General features: G+C 39.9%; 1 protein-coding gene across 7 annotated transcripts in view; it reads left to right on the top strand.

Moving 5' to 3' along the window:
• Positions 1-24,453, top strand: part of RFFL (ring finger and FYVE like domain containing E3 ubiquitin protein ligase) — a 31,376-nt gene extending 6,923 nt beyond the window's left edge. For 2 of the 7 annotated variants that reach the window (XM_062592683.1, XM_062592682.1), the window contains 7 exons: positions 6,531-7,288; positions 13,904-14,094; positions 19,719-20,123; positions 21,853-21,936; positions 22,323-22,530; positions 23,516-23,539; positions 23,755-24,453. In XM_062592683.1, coding sequence (XP_062448667.1) covers positions 13,909-14,094; positions 19,719-20,123; positions 21,853-21,936; positions 22,323-22,530; positions 23,516-23,539; positions 23,755-23,936 — 1,089 coding nt within the window. In that variant the 5' untranslated portion in view covers positions 6,531-7,288; positions 13,904-13,908 and the 3' untranslated portion in view covers positions 23,937-24,453. Of the gene's footprint in view, positions 1-316; positions 936-3,302; positions 3,319-6,530; positions 7,289-13,903; positions 14,095-19,718; positions 20,124-21,852; positions 21,937-22,322; positions 22,531-23,515; positions 23,540-23,754 lie in introns of those variants that run through there. The other 5 variants (XM_062592680.1, XM_062592685.1, XM_062592681.1 and 2 more) reach the window with 4 other exon arrangements.
• The last annotated feature ends 2,201 nt before the right edge of the window (positions 24,454-26,654 follow it).

Raw genomic sequence — 26,654 nt, 5'->3', positions numbered from 1 at the left:
CCTCGCCAGATCTTCTGCAGGTGCTCGCTATACCTCGTACGGTTAGCCAGCTTCTAGTCCGGGTCACTGCTGCGTATCTTCTTGTGCACAGCGCTCTGGTGAGACCAGTGAGATCTTGTCAAAGAGCCTGTTTATCACAGGGGTTTCTCTCCTGCTGGAGGGAAGGGAGAAGGAGTTGAGGCAGGCATTTGATGAAAACAAAATCAAATCAATGCCCTGCTCTTGACTAACTTCTTGTTCTTGCTTTTCTTTTCTGTTGTTATTTATATCTCTTGCTCCTTGTCTCTTGCTCTGCTGACTTGATGAGACATCACAGACTGCAGTGGAAATAAGGTGACTGTCATTGAGTGAAGAAGTTCCTGAAAATACACTTTTTGGCTTGCTGCTGAAGTTTCAAAAGAATTGAGGTGCTCGCAAAATGTACGCAGAAAATGTTGGAATTCAAAGCACTAGTACATGACTACTTGTATATAGAAAAATAATGCATTTAGAAACAAAGTACTGGCAAAAATTTCTTTTTAGCTGCCAGCACCTGTTTTGAGAGACATCTTAAATCTGCGGGCAGCTTGATCTGATAGCCCTAGATGGTACTGATACCATCTATGTGCTCTTCAGTGGGTGCAAACCTATTTAAAGATTTTCAGAGTGTATTTTAGAGGTGGTTAAATAACATATTTAATACAGTTTTACCCTTTTAGTAAAAGTTGAACTGAAATTATGCTAAACGCCAGTATTTGTATCACATTTTCAAACAACGTGTTCTTCCACTGCACATAATGAAACCTTTTCATCCACCGGAGTGTAGGCTGAACCCGAGCTTAATTCATGAAAGGCTTCACTTTGTCCAAGTCAAGTAAGCTGATAGCGCTTGGAATGAGCCCTGTCTATTCGTCAGTGTTTTCTAAGTGGTGTCCTGTCAAAACTGAAGTAACTTGGTAAGATACTATTATGGAAGTCTAAAGTTAGTTTTTACTTAGGGATGTGATTCCTAATAAGAAAAGCTTAAGGCTTTTATTGTCCAGCCTGGAATAATGGATGCAAATTTGAATGTAAATTTGTAATGCAAATCCATAGTTCTTAAAAGCTTCCATAATAAAACCAGATGTGAAGAAAAGGATATAAACTATTACTACCTACTGTATACTTGACTGATCAGCTTTAGTCCCTAATTATGCAGGAAATAGCATAAAATTTTTAGCAAGCCTTCTGACCTTTTACATAAAAGGAGAATTTTACAACATTGACAAGTATTTGAAATCTGAAATCCTAGATTTTTTTCCAAAGAGCAATTACTTGATAGCATGCTGCCTCCTTAAGGTGTTATTTTTTTTTTCAAGTACCAAGAATGTCTTTTTTGTCAATAACAAATTTGTCAATGACAATTTTATTAAAAGACAAAATGTTCCATCAGTAATAGAACTAGAAACTGAAACAATGCTGAAATCCTTACCCAGAATTGTTCCTTATTATATATCCCATTACTATCTGAGAGTCATTGTCCTATAGAATTTGTTGAACTTCAATCTTTCTTTTTAAAAAACTGAATAATTGATATGAAGATTTTGTGTGCTAATCAAAAATGGGGTCGTTTCTGCTGAACTTCTGAACGGAGAAAAGGAGAATTCAAAATGGAAGAAAGTTCATGTTGATGTTAAGAGGCTATTGGCCAAAACTATAATGTAACAGGGAACATAGCAGCAGAAGTGATGTCTGCTTTTTGTGCTGGAACAACAGATAACTTATTTGTTTGGAAGCTGCGCACAGAAATGAAGATATTTTGAGGTTTAATTAAAAAAAGTATTCCCTGTTGTTCAAGGGCTGTGTGAAAGTACAAGGCAGCACAATATCTGTTCCCAACTTCCACGATAATTGGTATGTTTTTTCTTAATGCCCCGACACCAGACCTTACAGTATAACATGAGATTTTTTTTTTTTACAAAGCAAACAAACTTGGGGGGTGGGGGAAGTGTTCCTCACAGTTAGAGAAGCAAAATGAAAATTTAATGATCCCTGCATAGACTGAAAGAAAAAAAAAAGGCAAAAAAAAAATACTGGTTTATAAAACTCAATGATTTCTGGAGCACCGACTCATGATGTTTGAATGGTTGGGCTTGCCAAAAGCTGTGAACTGAAATGCAAACCTAGTCTGCTCGTTGTCTTGGGCCATAGCTGAGAAATTTCCTTTCCACGGTGTAGGTATGGAATCCATGAGAGGCATGTCTTTAGAGGCCATTTGAAGCTTGCTTTACCTGGTGTCCTCTCAGTCTTTTGGAACTGAGCTTAAGCAGGTCAGATCCAACAATCGTTTCACATTTGACAGTCCTGACTTTTTGCTTTCATCAGTATACAACATATATTCCAGTGATTTCAGGAGAACTGGGACCAAGAACCATGCACTGGATTGTGCCTCTTTTGGCGCGTTGCATAGATACTTGATACAACATTTCCATTTTCTGCCATGCTATATGTATAGAGGCTATACAACAAGGAAAATGAGCCTGCTTTTTTTTGTCCCGGCTTTAGTTGCAGAAATATTTCCTTGTAAGAGAGTGGTTTCCATTGATTAGGTAGGTATCTTCTGGGGATGTTGTTTTTCAACTTAGTAAATAAAAATACTGGACTGTGTGCTTACTGGGTTTCTTGACTTTCCAGTTTGAATAAAGCCAAGGCTCCAAGCCGCAGCATTTGTGGGTTACTGGTCCTTAATGCTCTGTGGAGACTGAGGCTGGAGGAAGAAGAGGGGTATGGCAACTGAAAAGGGCAGTGGTAAAGTCACCAACTGAGACTCTTTCAGCTCTAGAAACAAATGTATTTTACTGTAGACAGTTTGGGAAATGGACTTTTTCACAACATCCGTCTTATGAAAGTTAGAAAGTAGTTCATGGCAAGTTCTGGATAAGGCTTGAACTTTCCTTCAGTTCTGAAGCCTTTGTTGCAGAACTGCATGTAAGCAAACTTGAATTTCAAATGCTTCAGTGCTAAATTGATATTGTTTGGCCCTAAAATGGTATCTAGTATTTATGGAAAAGCTTTAAGAGTATACCTCCAAAGTCAGTCTCTTACTTTCACCTATAAGAGCTTATCACAAATGAGGGTGGAGTGTTTTTTTCTCGTCCACAGGTGAGATGACTAAGCTGTAAATGAACTGACTTTTCAATTCTATTATTCTTTGCTGCCTCAGTAATAAAATTAGTGTCCAGGCTTGCCTCTTTTCAGTGCCCAATATTCTGGACACACATTTCTATAACTGCTGACAAACTTGGGAGTATTTCTGCAACCTGAGAGAAGAATTTTTGGACTGCTTTAGATGTGATGAGAGTGAGTACATGCCTACTGATGTAGATAATTTGCAATTGCATTTTTTCTATTTCAGCATCTAGTTTGGATTTGAATTCAGGTTATTTTGGAATAAACATAGATAAGGAATGAGTTTGTACTGTTCATACATGTTATAATGTGCCTAAATTATCTACATTCAAATCTTTTTTAACCTAGCCAAATAAAATAAATATCTTTTTAGTCTGCAGAGAAACAGATTGGAGTTTGCCTGCCAGTCTACACGTTTTTCTGTCATATGCAATTTTATTGCGGTATCATGGATTTGGACATGCATTTTTCTGCATATATGAATTCCTTGTGTTTTAACTTATTTTTCTACTTCTGGTTCATGAAATAAGAAAAGAGTATATCCTTCAAGTGTGAGATGTTTTTGAAAAATTTTGAGTCTCTCTCTTTTTTTGATTTCCAAAAACAGATTAAGAAGTTTAATGTTTAAAATGTAATTCCCAAACTTGGCATGAAAAGTAATTTAGAGTGTTTCCACTGGCATAGTTAGAAATTCTACGCTTTCTATCTTATCAGCAAACACTCTTGACTCCAAGTGTCCAGGAAACAATGATAGCACAAAGTCTTTAGAATATTGGTTTCAATTGCAATTCCAATTTCAAAGGAATTTCATGTGATTTTTGAATGCTGATCTAGTGCAACCTCTAGTACAAGCTCAGGTATTGGATGAATAACGCTGTAAGACTTACTGTTGTGTTTATAACTGTCCCTATGTTGGAAACAGCTGCTTCAGAGAATACCTCGTCTCTCCAAATCCTTGTACATATGCTTAGTATGCCATATGGAATAAGGAATTTCTACGCACATCACTTTGTAATTTGTATGTGAGAAAGCACTACATAATTTGTAGTGAGAAGCATCTTAACTTACTGTATTCTGACTCTGCATCCATAGATTCAGAATAAGATTTTCATAAGCTAGAGGATATATGAGTTGAGTAATGCTTCTGTTTTTCAGTTCAAATGCCTACATAAATTTATTTCAATCCAAGGATTAACTGTTGATAAATGTGATTTATTCAGTTGGAGAGAAACCTCCCATCATTAATGGAACAAGATGTGTAGCTGTCATCATAGGTCTCTTTGGCCAAGGATTTCAACAGAAATAGCTTGATCTCTTTTTATTTGAAATGGGAGCTGTGGTGATATGATGAAAATACAACCTGAAATGCTTGCTTCAAGTGAAGCTATCTTGTTCCTCTGCCTTCTCCAGCTCCCTGCATTCCCCCGTTTAGGATGGGGTACAAATAACGCCATCCAAGTGACCAGCATTTTACTTTTTGAAAGCTGGGGTGGCTCAAAGCTGTTCCTCTGATATAATACTGGGTAAAACTGGAACTCCTTTTGCTCGTTTATAGCTGAATGCAGAAGTTCATAGCAGTCCTCTGCAGAGCAGCAGAAACTTACTTTGAATAAGTTTCTATTATGGGTAACATAGAATTTGCAGAAAGGAGGAAGGTATTTGTGGTGTGAGGAGGAGGGCTCCCTGAGAAAATCAAGCTATGCCTTTGGAGACCAGTTCTGGGTTTCAGGTGGGCACAGATCCAACTAGCCTCACCCAGTTATTGCCACATGACTGCTGCAGTAGAGTGAGTTAGGTGGGCTTGAGTAGAAGTATGGAGAGTACGGAATGGACCTCCCTTGAATGGAGCTAGATTAGGAAAGTGATGCAGTTGTTTAAATTTTCAGGTTTTCTTTTATTGATTTACAGCTATATACTGCTATTGTAATTTTAGCAGCTACCCATTGCTTGACAAAATGAGCTGGCTTGAAACTAAATCCAAGTATGACTGCAATGATGTGAATGAACAGCAAAAATATTTCAGAGCGCAAGCCAGCATCAGCCTTTTTCCCATAATGAAAAGCAGTGGTTGAAATGGTATGTAATAATCTAGGATTTCTGGACTGTTGTTCGCTAAATTTTTGAGAGAGCTTCCACTTCTACTGTTGGTTTTGTATGGGGGACAAAGAGGAGAGACATGCGTAATACCCACCAAGGATGCTAGGAAGGTGGGAATAGTAACAAAATTAAGTATTTTGGTATCCTACTTCTGCAGAGTTTTCTTTCTTCTTACTAACTTAGTTTATGCTATATATTACAGCTGTCTCAATTTTGTCTTGGTGATGAATATGACATACTAGGGTGAGATAGTGCTCTAGATTTTTTTGTTTTTCAGCATAGCAGGAGAGAGGAACGGAGAGGTATGGGACTAAGGAATTAAGATAGACGGGGTAAGATAAGTAGTTGTCTAAATCTAGTAACATGATTTCATTAATCACTAGGGTTTTTCATGTATGTTAACTTACTGAAAGAACATCCTTGCATTGCAAAGGAAAAAGCAAACTTTTGTAAAATTTTCATCTTGGCAAATGTCTAGAGACTTTACTGCAATTAATAGCAAGAAGAACTTTTAATCTAAATATTTCTCAATAGATAAAGTGCAATTTTGGGTCAAAATAAACAATTTATACTGAAATAGTATACACTCCAGGTGCCCAGTTCCTTTTTAAAACAAAACAGGATTTCCAGGCTCTTCCCATTGAAATGAGTAAAAGCAAATTGTTTCCCAGAGCTAAATAGTTGGAAAAAAGTGGGTGAGCATTGAGTTTGAATTCAGGCGCAAGGGAGTCAAGGGAGAGTTTGCTTCTGACCTGGGAATTAACTTCCTGTGCAATGCTGCATAAATCGAACAGATTTATAAAAACATTTTCTCAATTTTAAAATGAAAATTCCAGACCTCGAGTTTCAAAGAGGTGCTTGAAGCTTGGATCCCTTATGCTTGTCCAGTGCTAGGGGGATTGATTCACTAAGCATAGGTGCTTTCACTGAGGAGCTACTGTTACACCTTCTAACAAACTGACCGCTAGCATTGGCTCCAGAAAGTAGCCAGCCTGAAGATTGCTTGTAACTTAGCATGCTGATAAACACCGAGAAAGCTGTAAATTGATCTTAGAGTACTCCTTGCATTCTTTTCAGTTATTTGATTGATACTTAATTTTCCTCTCTTAAAGCAGTCTTTCTTAGGGCTTACCGTGCAGTTGGTTTATTCCATTGTAAAACAGTTATAGCAGTATAGAAGGGTCTTTGTTTGCATGACGGTAAAATATAACTAGAGGAATTACTGTGGCATTTTGGCTTCTCTTGGAATCGGCAATAATTTAACATGATAACGTGTTGCATTTCAGTTAAGCTGTGTGTGGTTGTCTCTGTTCCGAACTGTTCTGGCCTCACTCCAGCTTTTTCCTGCGCTGTTTTGCACCCTGCCCCAACTGACCGTGCTGTTTACTTTCTGCCCTGTGGTAAATGGATGTCACTTCCTTGATTAAAATGCTGGTGCGCGGCCAAATTCTCTTCCTTTGGGCTTGCATGCTGCGAGGAGCCGCGCACCTAGCGAGCACGCACGCTCTCCAATGCAGTCGTGTGCCACGCTCCCTTCTCCGGGTCCTGGCTGGATGCTTTGCGATGCGCAGCGTTGTCTGCTGTCCAAGATGCCTAGAGCCTGCTCGTAGAGGCTTTTGGAGGAGTCGCTGAGGTGGTGAAACACAGAGGCAGCTGCGTAATGCTGTATTAAATAGGACCTGAAGATGGGCTCCCGGAAAGCACAAGCTGAACTACCAGCCGTGAGCTGTCCACATCTGACGGTGAAGGTCTAGACAGCGCATGGGCATGGGGTGCCAGCGTCCGTCTGCCCTTCGCAGCAGAAGCAGCCGGTGGATGTGAGGATACAGAAGTGTTACTCGGCCACCAGCTGCTAGCCCAGCTGTGCCTAGCAGCCTCCAGCTCTTTCATGCACAGAAGCCTGACCAAGACTCTACAGAAACTACCCTTGACATCTAGTTGTGACTCGGTACAGATTGACCCGAATGTGCCATCTTCTGCCTTTGTAGCTGGCCAGTTTCTCTCCTGGAAACTTAGAATTTCATCAAAGTTGCTGCTCAGACTGGTGAGAAATTGTGTGTTTGTGCTCATGAAAATTATTGCCATTGCATACTTAGATGATCAGAGATGCAAAATGTTTAGGTATTTTGAAGGCATAGAACAAAATAGAAGAAAAAGTCTCCTCACCCTTAAAACAAAACTGTCTTCTCTCTTTCCCTTGAACCCTCATGTCTCTAGCTGTACCATAGACCTGATATTTATTTATATATTTTTGTAAAATGGGTGTGATGTTGCCTTGGGCACATGTGAACTAGTGACCTTTGCTGATAAATACTTTTTTTTTTTTTTTTTTTTTCCCCCGGGGTAAAAATCTAATGTGTTCAAACTAGCAGCTGTATATGGTGAATGAGATCTACATGCCTTACAACAGCTAGCCACAGCTTGTCCTCGCTTTTCATTTTCTTCTGCTTCGTATTAGTTAAGATACCACCTCTGCAAATGGGATGCTCAGACTGAAAACCTGCCTCTTTTCCCTTGTGCCTTCAGGTTTTGGCTTGCTTGCTGACTTTTTCACCTGTCTCAACATACAATTCCTCTCACTCCATTTAGCATAATTCAGGGTTGTGTGCCTGTGACATAGACTCATAAAATAATACTTAATGCATAAATATCATTTGAGCAAATCATTCTATGGCTCTGTTATCAAGTAAATACTAAATTTTGACTAAGCAATGAATTCAGTTTGTAAGTCTGGATTCTTAGTGGAATTAATTTTAGCAAGACATTTCTTATCAGTGCAGATTTACTAAAAATAGCAAATTGTAACAATAGACAACAATATAATGGTATTAATGAGGCACCAGGATGGTTAACTGCTTAAATACTTAAGGCATTACAAAACAGCATTCATGAAAATGAGATCTGATGATTTTTGCAGGGGCAGCATAGAGTACTATGAATAACGCATACAAAAAGTGCTGTAGCCAGGTGGGAATATTTTAAAACCATACTGCCTATATCCTGGCTTCTTGAGCAGATTTCAGTACTCTAGCTACTAAAATGGTAGAAAGTACTGCTCTATTGAAAAACATTAGTCTCTGTCTTGTTGAGTTCTTGTGAGAAGGTCTTATGAATGTGACTTTGCTGTTGTGGAGGCCAAGCAGTGGGGAACAGGTTGGAGATGATTATTGCTATATGCGGATATTGTTGTATATATACTTGAAGCACACGCTGCTACGTTCTGCAGCTCAGCAGTTTGTATGCAGCAAAGAATGAAGGGAAGGTAGGGAGAGAAGAAGGAGAGACGTTAATCTTACGGAAACCTCTGAGAAACAGGAGAAAGGCAATTCTGGATCATAGGATGTTTCTGAAAGATGGGGAGAATGTAGTCGTGAAGGATGGCTTCTCAGTGACTTGTGAAACGATGAGGAGCTCAGTGGTTCTGGGAGCTGACAGAAAAGAAGCTCACGTGGTGAGCAGAGCCCTCTAATATAGGGGCTGCTGGGGCAGCTCATGGAGATAATGAACAAACATTATTGTTGGAAAGCAAGCCCTAGGAAAGCTGCTATTTGTCTTGTATCTCCCTCCCTTTTTGGCACGCTTCTTCATCTGCAGTAGCCTCAAAGGTCAGCAGCCATGGTTTTTCAGTGTCTGAAGAACTCTCAGTAGGAGTAGAAATACTTGTTGCTTTGGCTTTTTTTCATGTGGGAGCAGAATCAGCTGCCCATGGGAGCTCAGCTGCTTTTGATCCCCTTGAATTCAAGTTTTTCCTTGGAGCTTTTGCACTGCATTCCCCCAGATTCCCCAGCAGTCATCAGAAAGGGAGGCCAGGCGCAGTCACTGACAGCTTTATTACATTGCCAAAAGCTCAAAGATTCTGAGAAATGTTTTTCCCTTGTTTTGGTTCCTTATTGTTTGCACTTTTAGGAAAATAATTATTTTTTTCAAATGTAACCCAAAGATATACTATACGGCCAAAGCTTATCCTTTGACAGAAATAAACAAAGCATGTGTTGTAAATCCTGTAAATATAGACAGTGGTCTCTGGTCATGGCATTAAAATGTTTCATCTGTAGCAAGAGCCCAAGTTCAGAAACATTTTTAAATGAAGACAGAAAGCATAAAAATCCAGGCTTGCATTATGAATATTCTCTCCAACAGTGTATGGGGAAAAAAACTTTGACATCGCTGATATTTCTTCCAGAATGAAATCATACTTGCAAGTTTGTACAAAACAATGGTAATGTACAGAGCATATTAATGAAGAGCTGGTGAAGTGAAATTCACTCGTCTGTTTAAAAATCAGTGAAAAGAGTTACAACATTCACAGCCCCATACTGAAAAAAACCACAACCCTACCGAGTATGTGTGCTAGCACTGCTGTGTCCACAGACCATAACAAGCAACTCAGTGCCTCCTCCAGTATTTGTTGGATGTCTTCTGACCTTTCCTTAAAGAAACGTAAAACTATCTCACTCCTCCCAAACCCTCTAATATCAAGGCTAGTGTGATGACCGCCATGTGGGTGGATGTGTTTGCAGGTCCAGAATATGATGTCTTTGATCTTCTTGCATCTCCACGCTTGGTAACGTTCCCTCTCCCTTGGCTGTTGCAGATGCTTCGAACGCAGTATGTAGTCGTGATTTAGGGCAAGTGTTGTTTGGCTGCCAGAAGTCATCTGTTGAGTGTCTGCCATATAGGTTTCAGTTTCCCCAAAACATGCTCTGTTGTCATCCTGCAGCTACTTGGTTACTCCCCACTGGGTGGTATGAGTGCAGTGTCCAAGAATAATGAAGAATGCTGATAATCCATAATGCCTGTAACGTTAGTCATGCCAGCAAATCAACATCTCTTATTCAAGATGATGTTTGAGAATTTCTGAAAATTATGGCATCATTAAGTTTTCCAGATCAACATGTTAATATTGGTCAGGTAACTGTTAGGGTTCACCAAGCCCTAGAGCACAACAGAGAAGCAACTCTTTCCACTGGTAAGTTCTGAGGCAGAGCACTGATCTATCACCAGGATGTAACTGGGGAACTCCCTACGTGCAAAAGAGCCATTTATCTCCAAGGTCTGGCAGACTTTATGTAGGGCAGTACTTCTTGGTTGTGCTACTCAAACTCCGCCACGTAGGTAGCGATAATCTTGCCATCCAAAACACTGAAATACTGAAATTACCAATTTCTGGATGGTGCTAACCACATCTCTCTGAATGGATAATAAAACCAATCAGGGAAGAGTTGGGCTGCAGCAAACATTATAGAGATCTAGGAAACTGCCATTTGAAATTTCACCCTGAAATTCCGCGTGGTGGCCTTGGGCTGTGCACCGCAGACATTGCAGGCATCTCACGGCACACCTCGAGGAGAGTCCCAGTTTGCGGAAGGGCCGAGGGTGACACAACAGGAGCGTGGGATGGCTGCTCACGGCCAGGACACTGCTCGGGAGGAACCTGCCAGCCTCCCCGGCCGCTGGCTGGTGGGGAAGTAAAAGCAGTTCACTTCTGTATGGCTACCGTACTTCAGCACAAGGCAGTTTTTTTCAGTGAAACATCTTTGTCAATGTAAATCTTGCATACGGACAAGCTCTGACTTAAACTGCTGTAACTTTGAATGCAGAGGGCCTTAAACTAATTAAACCCTGGTATATATTAATGCAGGCTGAGGTGACGTACCCACGTCGTGCATCGCTGTCGTGTTTCTGTGTGCTCCTTTCTCTTAAAGATCGAAGGTATTTTTGGAAAACCTGTACAGCTCAGAGGACAGCCCTAGTTATTGTTTGTTTATGGAAGTTTCCCTTCTATAGTTTTAGATGAGCAGGTTTAATGTGCTTCTGAAACAGCGTCTGAGCTTTTTGTCAACCTTGTATTCTTCTAGCAGTAACGCAAGAAGAGAATTTAAGAGGAATGCTGAGTTCCATCTTACTTTCTCCTGGTTTGTGTGCGCCCTCGGGTTTTTCTTCCCAGTATTTCCCATGCTGCAATGTTTCAAAGAGAATTAGCAGGCTGTCTTTTTAGGAAAACAAAGTTTTGGAGCAGGCTGTAGCATTTGTATATTCTGCAAACTGAAGGCCACCCACGATAACAGGAGTCCTTGAAACAGGAAGAGCTCTTGGTGGGGACGCCGCTTTCCCCTCCTGCGGAGGCTGTGAATGCTCGCCTCAGTCTGCAGAGGTCTCGTGGTGTTTACACTTGCAGTTCCTAGGAACAAATTAAAGCTCCAAACAGCGTCACTTAAAATGAAATGCAGTTATTTTCTGCAATAGATGTGTTAACTTCTGAGGGGGTTAATTGCTGGAGAATTCATGTGCAGAAAGAAAAAGTGCAATTGTTTGTGTGATACCTACAGTACGTGCTTTGATCGCAGTACAGAGCGAATACAAGCGAATGATGTGTTATTTCGGTGACGTGGAACACTGCTCTCTCTGTGTTTATCAATGGTAATTACCTCTGCTCTCACAGGGTGAGTACTGTGGCATGTGAAACGAAACGTTAGACTAAGATGCTGCAGCTATTTCATTAATACTTTCAGGCTTCAGATCCCTGTGAGTAGGTAAGAGCTTGTACTGGTTTTATTGGTTCTTGCTTATGATTATAAATAATAACTATGTTTAAGCTTATAATCCTCCCAGACTCGCTTTTGTACACAGAGATGTAACACAAATCAAAGTTCTTAGTGGCCTGAAGGGCTTTGTTGCGTGGTGACTATCCTGAGTGTTTTCCACGCAGAGTGTGTGCGTTCCTGCCAAGGTACTTTGCTGTCTAAAACCACTGGGGAGACGCGCGGTAGCTTGCTTGTTATGTCTGAGAATAGCTCCGACTGATGTGGGAGAACGATGGTCAAGGCACCTACAAGGTTTGTGTCAGCACCTGGTGCGTGGGCAGTAGGGATGGAGAACGCACTGGGACAGCTTCAGCACTGGGATTTGTGGTGTTTGATGGTATTGCCACTTGATAATTTTGATATCACAAGCTACCCATAATAATCGTGTTGTGCTGTCTTCTGCCCTGCCTGTGCCTTTGGTCAGCCCGTCCTTCCGGCTCCCGGCCGGGGCTCCTTTTTCTCTTTGTGCAAAACGCCAGAGCGTAGCAGCTGCCCGCAGGCAGCGATGGGGGAACGGGCCTGTTGGCTCCCCGTTACTAGTCGTGTCGTCGCTGCTCTGAAGGCCATTTGCAGTATCGCAGGGTGAACATGAGTTACGCTACAAATTGTTTCTCTGTCGTGAATCTGTCAATTTTCACTTAAACATTAAAATCTGCTGAGCCTGCAGGGTAGAGCTCGTTGGTAAGCTTGCCATTGTGGCTTCTGAAAAGCATATGTGCACTGCAGTGACAGCAGGAGCTTTCACCAGCCAAATTCAGCTAGACTTTGAAAGGATTAAAGATGCCACTAAAGCTACAAACGCTGGAACAGCACCAAACTGCAAAAGCTTCCCAGTTTGTTAATCAATCCAACTGAACACAGCTTTGCTTTTTTTTTTTTTTTTTTTTGCTTAAAAAAAAAAAAAAACCCAAAACAGTATGTTAGTATATTACACCAACTAACCTTAGGGCTCATACCAGTCCCTTCCCTTGGGAATCTAGATTTTGCAGTGGCAACACCTACTGAAGGGAAAGAAATGAAGCGTCTGCATAGCTAAGCAAGGTATTTTAATTCCAGAAGTTCAGAAAATTGAGTAGTTGCTGAACGCTGTCAGTGGTGGAGCTGACTTTTAAGACGTAAAAGAAACGTAGACCAGGAATGGCAATGTGAAGGCAGAAATGCAGAGAAGGCAATTTGTGTTCTTTTTACCAGTAAGTGATGACACATGGTGTATGCTCTAGAAACTGAATGCCTAGATGAATTCAGATTTCTTTGTGAACTCCCAGGCGCAAGTTTATAGCACTGTGTTATTCTGGCAAATTTTTGCATGGGTGGTCTTAGAAGATTGCAAAACTGCACGTTTCATGCTGGGTCATTAGGATTTTAGGTAAGCATATATATCCTCTTATTTGTTTTGCAAAAAAATAAAACAGGAATTTCTTTTTATCATATGCAGTTGTTTACCCAAAGACGTTTGTGGAAGTTGATATTAGATTATTCCCAAGTTAGTAACGCTTACTTGCTGTGTGGTGGTTTGGTCTTCTACTGCTGCAAATTCAGTTGAGAACTGGCATATTAAATCATGAGTGGCACCACTGTCCTCGTCTTGTTTGTGTTTATAGACCTGCAGCTTTAAATTTATAGAGGGATTTGGAATAAAATTGAAGAATACCCATCTGTGATCTTGCTGTTGATCTTAAATAAGATATGTGAGACGTAATTTGAGCTTGTTATCTTTCCTGAGCCACAAAAAAAACTGTGTATTACGACTTATATGGAATAGTGACAGTCCATTACAGCTAACTTGGTAGTAGTCTCATATGGCTGACTGGAATATAAATTTAATCTTACCTTTTGCTGTACTCTCTTATTTGTAAGAACTCCTTTCTCAGCAAAGGCTTACTGTGTTGTCCCAGGTGCATGGTTTTTGTATATACTTGTAAGTTAGGGGAAAGATCAAAACTTAGCACTTGCTTTCAAAAAGGAATCGGTGGTGGGGAAATTTAAATATTCATTTTACGCCTTGTTCTCACTGTAGCTGGCAGGTTGATTTCTGTGTCATTTGTAACCTATCTTTTCCTCTTTCTTTCTCTCAGTTACTATGTGGGCAAGCTGTTGTAACTGGTTTTGTCTGGATGGCTCACCCGAGGAGATGCAGCCCCAGCCGCAGCAGGGAGCCCGAGCCCAAGCCTATTCCAACCCCGGATACAGCTCCTACCCGTCTCCCACGGCGTCGGAGCAGAGCTGCAAGGCGTGCGGGGTGCGCTTCGACAATTCGGCCAGGAAGGTGGGTTGGAGCTCTCTGTCCTGCGGCTCCCGACTTGGAGGAGCGTTCAGTTCGACTGCCGTGTGCTGCCTGGCTCCCACGTAATTACAGAAAGCCGATTTGAAGAGAAGCACGTGGCCGTTTTAGGCCTCAGATTTGAGGATGTATCATAGGGGAAAAGACAGCTTGCCTTTGTGTCTATATGTTTAGTCATTCTTTTGCAATTAGCAGACATAATTTAAGATAACTGGAAACATGGTAGTTAACCTTCAGTGGACTTGGCTCTCCCAGCCCCTGAAAGAAGAATGCCAAGCTGCTTGTAATCACTTAAAGGAACATTAACTTGAACATTAATTTAAATTTGTTATTTTAAAAAGGCTAATGTCCCTAAAAAAAAAAAAAAAAAAAAAAAAAAAAAGTAGCGACAGTAATTCTGTTTGTGTTTTCAGGGAAAGATGTGCATATATTTTTATATCCAAGCTACTGCTGTGCAGGCTAAAAAGCCACGTAAGGTTATCAAATGAGGGGGTTGAATTGATGAATCTCTATGCCAATAAAAGAAAATATAACCCCAAACAAAAAAGACTAAACCCATTTTATCTTGCTTGTAACTTCATTATTGAGCATATAGTTGCCAAAATGATTGTTGCCATGAGGTTTTTAATTAGACAGCAAACCCTGCCTGGGAAATTATTTAAACATGGAGGTTCCCATAATGCTTTCCAAAAAGTGTTTTAGTGAACAAAACTGGTTAGAGTCCAAACTCTGCTACTTAATACGTGTCTGATCCATATAGCATGTTACTAAAGTGAAGCTAATGAATGATCCATATAGCATGTTACTAAAGTGAAGCTAATGAATGAAGAACAGAGATATTTGATCTGGAGAAACTAGTCTTAAAAAGTTCTATTATTTTTATGATTCTGTTTTGAAAAAGTTATAAAACTTGCTGTAAAAGTGGAAACTTCTCAAAAATTCTGGTGAGTTTTGGCCATAGCACTTTTAGATTAGATAGGAAAATTCATAAATTGGTTTATTTTTATTTTGTCTCTCCTTTTTATTCATGCATGTTGGCATATATTATCTGACAAGGAGTAAGTCTTGGTACAACTGTTACTTTCTACTCACAGAAGCAACAGAGATGTTTGACTTCTGCACTGAGAAATGTTATTGCTTCAGGAATCACGGCAAACTTAAACTTGGGTAATTGTTTTTTGGGTTTTATCTCCCCTTAGTGGTTTGGGTATGTAAGTATGGTTAGACTTTTTCTGGCATTAGGCAGATTTTGGTCAGCTGTGAATGGTACACGTCACTGCATGTGACTGCATAATATTCTCTTAATGTAATGTGTCTTTGCAAACACTTTGAAAAAAATCAATTCTGCAACCAGTGTTAAATTTTGAAGTGAAAAACATTCAGAGAGGAAAGGAGGCCACCGCTGCATACGGGTTATAGAGTACCAGCACTAGAATTGTGGTCCCATTGGTCCTGGTATCTTCTAAAATACACATTCTAATGGCAGCTTTCATCAGAGCAGTGCCTTGTATGCCACTCATCAGGATCTTTACAGATGTGTGAAAAACACATGGATCTATGCATGCTAGGTAAGGCTCTGATATGCACATTGTAGTGGATCTGAGGTAGCTGTTTAAGATATTTCTGCCACCAGCAGACTTCTCTGTTTCCCTGCTGGAGTTGACTGTCTCTGTAACTGGGACACCAGAATACAATGTGTGCTTGTGTTTCAGCTGCTTCCATTCAGTGCAGACTATCAATGAAAATGAGGTTGAGATTAATCTATTGTACTGGGAAGGGGGGTTCCTAAACCACAGGCTCATGTTCCCTTCTGCCACCACATCTACTTGGCCATTACTTCTGGGGCTGGATGGTTACAGGTGGTAATGTTTAAATAGCTGCAGCAAGGTCTGCTAGAGCTTGTCCATCAGTCCTTGGTCTCCAGAACAGAATTTGAGATCAAGAGTTGTATATATAACTCACAAAACACTGATAGGTTGCAAGACGTTTTAATTCTTTAATTCCACTGAAGTAGACTGAGAGGCATATGAAATCTCACTTTGCAGCAACGAAAGGAAAAACTCTGCATTTTATTCCAGGAAAGGCCATTCCTCTGAACTGTAGAGTCCAGTTAAAATTTATACCAGAATACTTATATAAACTTAATAGGTAAAAATGAATTCCTTCCACATTGGAGACCATATGAATAACTTAGATTGATTTTAAAAAGAAGAAAATAAAGCAGAATGGTGGTTTCTTAGGCACTTGACCTTTTATCGTAGCTATATTTTAATTTTCATGCAACATGGCACTTACTGAAAGGACTAGGGCAGGGGACATTTGAATGGAGCACAGAGGTATAAGGTGCTTTTAAATAACTGTTGGAGCATCTTTAAAGTATGTAAAATTAGTGGTAGCAAAAATAATCTGAGTGTTTTTGTTTTCTTCCTCTTAACTTTTTTGATCTTTGTTTTTTGTAGCAAACAGGTTCTGTAAAATCTTTTAACTTAAAGAAGGCATTCTTCATTTCCCTCTCTGCTGTTAGAAAGCTATGCCAGACAATGTTGGGACATGTCAGATTGTTATTCCTTCCTCCCCCATTTTCTGATTTCAGTGCCTAAAATTGGCTGACATTTTCAGGAAGATGCTTATCTTTGCATACTCCTGGCAAGCTAGAGTATAAGATAAAAAAAAAAAAAAAAAAGAAGAAGAAGAAGACGATGACAAGCCAACAGCAGTAGCTGTAGTGAAGGCTTGAATGTTGGCATTTCTTCATTTTATTCTGCACACAGAGAAGAGCCAAGTGTATCAAAGCCCAGTCCTGGTATCTCTGGGAGACTAGCTGTCAGAGCAAACAACCAGGGACAGCTTACGGTCAGGACAGACTTCTGAGTTAAGTATTGCACTTTTGTTTGACTACCCTCTGATTGCGCTACCAAATAGAAATAGCGAGCATCATTTAAAAGTGGCCTGACCTTTTAATAACAGGTTTTAACTTACAATAATGTTTAAAATGTATTGTTCTGGAGAGAATGTTTTCTTCAGTCGTGGCCCTTTCAGTCAGAGTTCAACTAATATAGCGAAAGTTTTGAAGGCTGCTTAATATTCAGATGCAGCAAACAGCTTTGCATGTTTAAATACTCGATGCTCAGGTACAGGCAGGGGATTTTTTTTTTTTCTCCTCTGAAGATAACTCCTAGTGGTGAACTGATAAGCAAGAGACGTGCTTCGTTTTAGTTTGGCTTCTCAAGTGTATCATTTGATAACTAAGGTAGACTTGTGTTATTGCTGTTAATTGCTTGCAAAAAGTATGTTAAATAATGTATTTCATGCTGTGCTCACCTGTGCACTATCTAAACATGTAAGCACTCCAAGCTGGCGTTCTCTGGGAAGAAGGCTCTTGGCCGTGCAGCACGTTCCCTTTAGAGCCAGTTTGGCAGTTTTCAGAGCATGCGGAATTTTTTTCCTCCAGAGTAAAGCTATGTATTTTTCCCCCCTTCTTCTGATTGCTTTGCTGTCAAGGGAATGGGTGATGGAGAGGGGGAAGTGTTGTCATTTTCTATTAATCTGATGTGACCTCCTCAATGTACTTGTGATGTGGTTTGGGTAGGAGTGCCTCTGTGGAGCACTTACTCCCTTGCTCTACGCACGCACATGTGCATGTGGCTCTGCCCTGAAAGTTTTTGGAGCTAACTGAATTGCTCCAGAAATCTTAGGGTGAAAAATAGGTCAGTCAAATACTAATGTTTTTTATAATGACGAAATTGAGGAAATTTTCTCAAAACTGGGCAGTTGGAGATTATCCTTCCTGTTGTAGTTTGTGATTGATGAATGTTGCTTTTACTTGGCAAGCCCACAAATAAACAGCAATTTTGAGGTGAGGTTTTAAGTTTGCATGACCAGAGCAGCCATTTTGTTATGGAGATTTTCTCATTCTAAAATGCTTCAGTGTAGGACTCTTTCCACTAATCCTAGAATGAGACTGTGACAGGGTCTGCAGCAAAAGTCTGCAAGTTATAACCGCAAGAGATGCATGGGGCACGGGAGCTGCTAGGCTATAGAATGGTCAGAAATGCTCCTATAAGCAAATAGCATATTTACATGTTTCAGAACGTGACAAACCTCTGTTTTCTTTGAATTGTAAAGTTAAAAATGTTCCTTAATCTCCAGAAGCAATTCATGAAACAGTTTTTTTCTTCTGTTTATAGTTGTTGCTTCTCCAAGTCTTTATGTGTTTTTCTCCTCGCATAGCTCTAAAGGTTCAGGATGTTAAGGGCAAATTTATGGTAACTCTCAAATGGAATGGAGAAAGTTATTTCTCTAGTCCAAGCAGATGTAGAAATAAAGAGTATTAACGGTAAAAATTCTGGTCCAGAACTCTAGTGATGTAAGAGTACTGTTACTAACTGATATTTCTGAAATGCCTTTTTGGTTTTGCTCCAGTTCTTACTGGGACAAGCAAACATACATGCACAAGATCTTTCAGAATAGTAGTCTCAAAAGAAAGATTTGCACCTGCTGAGTCAGGTGCCTGTGTCAGAGTAAAAATAATGTGTGCTGTCTGGATAAAAAAGGGAAGAAAGTCTGTAGGTGGCTGCCTGTGCATCTCCCTGTTTCATAGAGAAATTGTCTTCCCTGTTAATCAGCATTTGTAACCAGCATTGAAATAACCTAGTTCTTTTCTCCCTCAGGAATTTTTTTTAAGGGTCCGTAATGTGGCTGTTCTGCTGCTATTCCTATTGGAAAATGCAGAATTTGACTTTCCAAAGTGTTGAACAGTCAAGTTTCTACAGAAGTCAACGTGAACTGTGAGTGCTTGGAACTTCTGAAAATCAAGCCCTGAATGTTGATCTCAGAACAGCATAAAAATATAGATCTTAAACAACTGAACTTAATCTGAAAACTTTTTAAACATCTGGGGCATTATATTTCCAAAACTTCCAACACTTTGTCTAGCACCTAATTGGCACACAGCGTGCATATTATTTTTAAAATAAGCTGGCTATTTTTGCTGCATAAATACAATTAGAATTCTTTGAAGTCTGTCTGACATTGTAGTCCATGTTGTTTCCTTTCTCTCTTACAGTGAAAAATTGAGCTTCATTTAGTGATTGCAGCAAATTAGAAGAAAAAAAATATGGGGAGTTGCTAGAAGTTCCTCCTAATGTTAGAGCTTTCTTAATGCACAGAACAGCTTTACATTGCTTTACAAAGCAATGCGCAGCTGTAAAGTGATTTACTTTACAGTCTGCTGCCTCATAGATATCTCCAGATTTCATTTTGGACTTGAACTGGATGAACAAGTCCAGAATAAACTCGATAAAGCTCATGTCATTTGATGGGGATTGTTTAAGAATTTAAGTTTTCATTCTGGGTAACTAGAGTGTAAGTAGTGCTTTTCTAAGAACTGTGAGGAATCTAGCAATCTGTTCATGGGATTGAGCCATCTCCTCGTCTAGGAGCATGCATAACGTACTTGATGTTTTTTGGTAAATTAGAAGGTTTTGATTATGCTTTAACATGAGCTGTGACCTGCTTTGGCTTTCAGATGTTAATGGAGCACTACAGTCATTGCACACCTGAGTCTCAAGGCATGGCATTCTGTTTGATTCTGTTCTCTTCTTTACCAGCATGTCTGCTTGGACTGTAAAAAGAATTTTTGCACATCTTGCTCGAGCCAGCCTGAAAGTGGTCCCCTTCTCTGCCATCTATGCCAGCGTTTCCGAGCCACAGCTTTTCAGCGGGAGGAGTTGATAAAGATGAAGGTGAAGGATCTACGAGACTATCTGGCACTCCGTGACATTTCCACAGAGTTGTGTCGTGAAAAGGAGGACCTGGTATTTCTGATTCTTGGCCAGCAGCCTGTAATTACCCAGGAAGATCAGATACAAACACCTTCTTTAAATAGCAGTGCCTCTGGACAGGAAAACTTTGTGATTCTCCCACCAACCAGCCTAGCATCTTCTACCTCACATGATGCATCTCCAGTGTCTGCAGATCCCGTCTCAAGTTCGCTAGCTCAGGAACGTCCACAGGTACAATCTCTAGCTGGAAGCGTCTTTTACGCTCGTTCATCCCTGCTGTTGGATGAACTCCTAAGATACTCCGGGAGATTTTACAATTAGGAAGTATGCCAGAAATGTTCGCATTAAAGATGCCTGCTTAAAAATCATGGAGGGTTTTTGTGTAGAATAGCTGATAAATAAAACCTGACCTACATTTTACATGTACTCTTTCCAGTTTATTTAAATTTTGAAGTGAGGACCTTGCGCTTTCTTATAGAACAATTAGGGAGGTAAGGTGAGTTATTTTACACTGCACTGTTGCCACACACTGTTCCATTTGCAGTTTCTGCACTAGTAGAATTTAGTTTGGGCAGTGCTGAAAATACTGGATGCTTACTTTGAGAAAAACAGCACTGTTCTGAGGTCCTCTGGAATGTGACTTTTTTTTCAGTGGTCTGCTTCACACTTATCACTGCCACTAGACATTTCTCTGACTAATGGTTCATTTGGCACTTAATTCCCGTGTCGGTGCACAGATTTGTCTTGTCTATCGATGTTAATAGCTTTCTGACAATTTTATGTAGGTATTAGATCAAACAGTTGTTATCTTTCTTTAATTCATATGCAAGACAGCAAGCATGCTTTAAGGTGATCTTGGATTTGAGACTGCTGGGAAAGAGGACTGGGAGATGAGCAAGCTTTTTGGTGTCTTCTCTACCTAGACCAATTGATGTCAAACCCCAAATTTGTTGTTAGTCTTCAGTATATGCTGAACTCTGTGCTGTTTGGACGAACTCTGTCAGGGGCATTTGAGTTTAATTATTTTTTATTGACTTTGCTTTGTTTGCCTTTCTCCTATTTGGTACGGGAAGTTTACACAATGTTCAACATCTACTGTCAGTCCTATTACTAAGTTAATGGGTATGTTTAGTTCTCTGCGGGCCAGAGCTCTGAAAGTGTACCTTTTCCTTCCTTGACTGGTATATCTAGTACAAAAAGAACATTTTTTGAAGGGGGGTGGTGCTGGGGATGACGATGACGTTTTTCTACATGTGATTAGGATGACTTTTATATTCTCTGACAGACTTCTGGATGTTGCCGTCCCAATTTTTACCTGTGTTCAGCTCTGCCATCCTCCCTTACTTCCCCATGATGTCTTTCAGCTCCTTTTCTTGACTCCTGTGACATCCTGCTACAGTTCAGGCTCTTTTGTCATTATTGTTATTCTTTCGCTTGGCAAGTATTAACAAGACACTAATCCTTTAAGCAATATGGTAACATTACCCCCTTTTATCAGTAGGGAAACCATACGGGGGGATGATAGCTGCAGACGGAGATTTGGCTAGGATTATGCTTGCAGTTTCTTTTGCTCTGTTCAGTGCTCAGAGCATCTGCCCCTTCTTTTTCTACAGCAGTTCCATCTTAAGTCAATATAGATTTGGTTTCCTCTTGGTCTAGACCTTGTAAGCCTCACAAGAATATTACATAGGAGATTACTGTGCAAGTACTCTGCAGGGTTTAAATAAACTGAGGCCTTGAAGGGTCAGATAGGGTGTTTCAGTTTCAAATAGGGTTTACCTTGTTATTTGGTTTTGTGAGCACCACACAGGAAGCATCTCCCACCAACACTTTGCTTTTATCTTGTGCTGCAGTTGGTCATTCTAACAGGCAGTATTTGCAGTTATGCTGAATTATCAAGCTAATTTCTGTCTGGACACAGAGATGATACTGTTGGTGAAAGCTTTATTTCCTCTTTTAGGCAGATGGGTATGTACCTCCAAGCCAAGTCGATATGACAGGAGTTGAGAATGCAGCAGAAGCATCAGCAGAGGAGGAGACACAGGTTTGTGTGTCCTAGAGTTAGACAGATGACAAGGAATGCCAGGTTTTCTAGGCTGTACTTGCCATTGCAGAATCATTACTGCAGAGAGATGGATGGGTAGACTGTAATTCAGACTGTATCTACCTGCAGACCCAGCCAGCCCCTCTCTTTAGCATTATCTCATCCTCCACATACAGAAAGAGCTAGTGTCTCTTGGACCTTATAATAACAGGAATAGTTTATTTCCATCATGGGAATTGTTTCAGGTGAACTGAAGGTTTCACACAGTAATCCAAGTTATATGTACATCCAGACATGAATCCTGTTAGTGCACATGTTGAAAGCTGATTTAAATTGTAGTGCTAGGTATTGAGGGCAAGAATCATTCCATCTTTGTTCCCTTTTAGTCCATTGACTCAGAAGATAACCTGGTGCAGGGGAGGAGGGCTTCTCTTTCTGATCTGACGAGCATTGGAGATATCGATGCGCTCACTGTGCGACAGCTGAAGGAAATTCTTGCTCGCAACTTTGTCAACTACAAAGGCTGCTGTGAGAAGTGGGAGCTGCTGGAGCGGGTGACTCGCCTTTATAAAGAGAAAGACCTTCAACATCTAGGTAAGAAATTTAGCAAGCACATATCTAGTCTGCAGGCTTTCCTTCTCTACTGACGGTGGCAGAAGGGAATAGAAGGTCTCCACATTTGTTTCTTGCAAGTGAGAAAACAGCTAGAGTGTTTCAAGTTCTGATGCATATCCATGCACTGTTACAGTGGAGTTTGCTGAACTATATTCATCACTATTTGTACTTGTTTAACATGAGAGCATTGTGTTAACTCTGGACAGTGACTTTTATGTGGTAGCAACAAGTAAGAATAACCATGTGCCCTTCATCTTGGGATTCTGCATAGCTCTGGCAGATCTCACTGGCTAGTGCCTCAGCCACAGAGCAGCTGATGTGAGGCTACAGCTAGATGACTGTAAGCACATTAGTGAGCTCTCATTGCTTGACTCATGGTAACTGGCAAAGAATGCAGAAAAATGCCCTAGGGCATTTTAACATTTTCTGGTTTCAAAGATAGATTTCTTATTGTCATCTAAGAGTGCTGTTTTCTTAAACATCTCTCTCCGAGGTTTGTTGTCTACAAATGTTAAAAAGTTGAAGACAGTTTCTAGTCTTATATTCTTCTTTCATTGTATTTTGTGCTTTTGACAACAGTTATCTTTTTTCTTAAACAGTTACTCCCTCTGTATCTCAGGTGTGATTATGTAAAAGCAAAGAAAATGGCACAAGGGGCTACTGCATGGCTTCCTAGAACTACTCTTACACTGAGTAAAATTCAACACTGTCATATAAAATCACTTTAGTTGCTTACCTTTGTGAAATATTAGAGATATATATATACACACACTCAGTAAAAGAGAAAGTCCCTTAGTAGTCAAATGAACTATCTTGATCAGAGAATCTGCTTGAATCTCTGTTTTAGTTTAGTCATCTCCCTTCAAGACTTTCATCTCCTGCTTATTAATGCAGCTTGAGTAAATGTTTTTTTTTTCTCTCTTATTCTCACCAAATAATGCAACTTTCTCCTCTTATGTTGCAGTTTCTGACACTGACGATCAAACTGGTAAGTGATATTCTTAATGTTGCCTTTTTAGTCTTATGGTTAAGGAGGCTTTCTACTCCTTGCCAGTTGATGCAGTAGATACACCTGCATTAGTGTAGGCTCAGGGGGATTTTTTTTAAATCACAGACTGCATAATGATCTAATAGCTATTCTAACACCATGGTAGCCTTTCTTTAAATCTGTCTCATACAAACCGTGGTCTTCTGTTTACTCAGGTGGTGCTGGGCTCCCTGGCACGGAGGAGAACCTCTGCAAAATCTGCATGGACTCACCAATTGACTGTGTCCTGCTAGAATGTGGCCACATGGTCACTTGCACCAAGTGCGGAAAGCGGATGAGTGAGTGTCCCATATGCAGGCAGTATGTGATACGAGCTGTCCATGTCTTTAAGTCCTAAGTGTCTATAAGGAAGACTGGTGATGCCTTAAAACCTCATCTGCTGTTAGAGAAACGGTCAAAATTGCTACAGATAGTTAGGTCAGAGCATATAGACCTCATAGGGAGCTGAAAGTTTATAGGCAAGGTGAGGAAAGGATGAAGCTTGGAGAATTGCTCTTATTCCAGCCATGCTTGGCTATGCCCTTCCCACTATAGTGCTTTACACCACAGTGCCTGGACTCCCTGGAGCTTATTGGCAGCAGCAGAGGCAGAAATAATTAACAACATATGTTCTAGAATAATTTGATCCACTAGTGTTGGGGACAGAAAAATGCTTGGCTTTCCAGTACAGAGATAAGATTCTGAGGCTTCTTATTTCCTCTGGATAATAAACAAGTGGACTGGGGTCTCAGTAAGTGATATTTTCTTTTTGTTTTGCTGCTACTGAATTCTGATTCTGCTTTCTTCATGTTATGTTTAGGCTATATACCCACTGATAACTTTATTATCAAAGAATAAACTTTTGTTGGGCTTGTTTTGGGTTTGATTTTTCTTTCTGTAATTTAACTACTTGGGCTTGCAGGACAGGCAGACTGCCTCTGTTTTCCATATTCAGAATGAGTAATTCAAGTCTAGTGGGATTTTGGAAAAATGTATCATTTTGTTTGAAGGCAGGCTTTGTACTACTGAAAAAACTGTAAAGGGAGTAAGAGATTCTGCAAAACATAGAGCCTTACGTTCTGCAGCAGCTTTTTGTTTGTTTACATGCCAGCAAGAATGAGATTCCTAGTTTACTGTTGTTGCTTCATTTAACTTCGAAGTACGTACCAGTAATTATTTAAAAATTTACTGACTTCAGGTGATTAGGAGCTGAGAATCGAGGGCTTGAGTCTTTTAGAGGGTTTAGTGAGGAAAATGTGCAGCCATAGAGTAAGAATTCTGTTGCTACAACCATATTTAAGTACAGATAATTTTTTTAGAGAGGAGAGTCAAAGCTAGAGACTTGAAAGAAAGCAGAGGCCAAACTTTTACTTCTTGCTCAGATTACTGATTCAAGGAAGATAATGATCATCATTGCAGAGGCTTCTGTTTACTAATCAGCTTCCCTCTTATCCTCTTTGCTCAATTTTGCAGTCCTGTTACATTAAGACTGCTTATCAAAAGCAATTTATTTTGTGCCTGAGGGTGGATAAGAGATTCTTTGGTCTGGTACATGACAATCACAAACTCATAAGCTGCTTCCTGAACAGCAGTTTAATTTGCAAGCCTTGCAAGAGGCATATTGTAACTGATGTTTTCCCTCAATGGCCTACACCTATGCAGTTCATTTGGCTTGTAAAACACTATTAAGCTTCAGAATCTTGATGCCTTGAGTATACAATCCCATGGTGGCTGAAAACTTAAGTTCTTGGTGAAATTGAGTAACTTGTGCTGCAGGTTTTGTCTTGACTAGCTTTCCCCCTTATGGGTGGTGAGCACTTAGTGTTCAAACTGAATCTCTGCATGTGGTGTCCAGGGAGGAACAGCATAAATAGTGTCTATTTTTAGTAATGGAAGTGTAATTACAGAAATGATCACTAAAACCATCTACTTTTGCAGTAAGTGGTAATGTAAGTTAACAGCAAATTAAGCTTTTGTGGTCTTTAACGTGCAACTCCAACTGGCATGAAGTAGATGATCTCTACTCTGCAAGTGGGAATAAAAAAAAAAGCACTTGAGATGAACATATCTGTCACTCAGTAGTTAGGAGAATCTCTGCAGTACTGAGGTGTTTCTGAACCCCATAAATAAGGGACAGCTGATGAGGTTTATAAAACTAAAAATTCTAAGTTGTACCTCTTTTTTGCAATTCAGGTTGTTCTAAGTTCCAGCTAAAGGTTTAACAGCTTCCAGCATGAGCAGAATACTGATATAATTTGATGCATCATCTTAAAAATAATTTTGCATGTAAGCAATTACTGTCTTAAAGATCTTCACAGAAATCTGTCAAGAGGTACAGGATTATGCTTGGAACAGCCTCATTAGTAAATTCACTGTGAAAATGCATGGCATCATACTTTCCAATAAACTCAGGCCTGGGGGGGGGCTTTCCATGGAGGAGATTATTCCCCTGTGGACAGATCTTCTTTTACTTGTAGAGGGTAGGCTTATTTTCTACAGCAGATAAACAAGCTGCAGATCAGTGTCTGAAATCTTAAGAATGAGATGAACGTAGCCATCGCTAGTCTGAAATATGCTTTCCCAGGGAGGATCTTTGCTGACTACACTGTTTCCCTTGCAAAAATGGATTCTCTACTATGGATATGACTATTTTTAAAGTAAAATTAAAAAAAATCTGGAGGAAACTGATTTATAATCCAAAGGCATATACTGATCTGAACTAATAAAGTAAATGGAAATATTTATGCTTTATGTACACTGTACATAGTTTAAATATTTTAAAAGTTAATATTTTACTTGAAATGGGATGTTACTCTCTATTAAATCATCTTGGTACTATGGTTAAACTTACTAGTTTTGGTACAGAATTTGGTTTATAATTTTATAATAAAGTTGAAATGTGATTTAGTTAATCTTGTTTTCTGACTCTGTTGCTAACAGGCCAGGAGAAAGCTGAGGTCTTACAGATACTTTTGAAATTTAACCAGAAAAGGCTCAGGCTTCCAGGTGCTTAAATATCCTTATAGGTGGAACAGAAGTAAAAAAGAGGTTGAAGAAAAAAAGATAACCGACAACC

The sequence above is a fragment of the Rhea pennata genome, chromosome 20 (genome assembly GCF_028389875.1).
Source record: "Rhea pennata isolate bPtePen1 chromosome 20, bPtePen1.pri, whole genome shotgun sequence".
NCBI classification, from domain to species: Eukaryota; Metazoa; Chordata; class Aves; order Rheiformes; family Rheidae; genus Rhea; species Rhea pennata.
The sequence above is the reverse complement of the archived record's forward strand: the minus strand, read 5'-3'. Positions and strand labels throughout refer to the sequence as shown.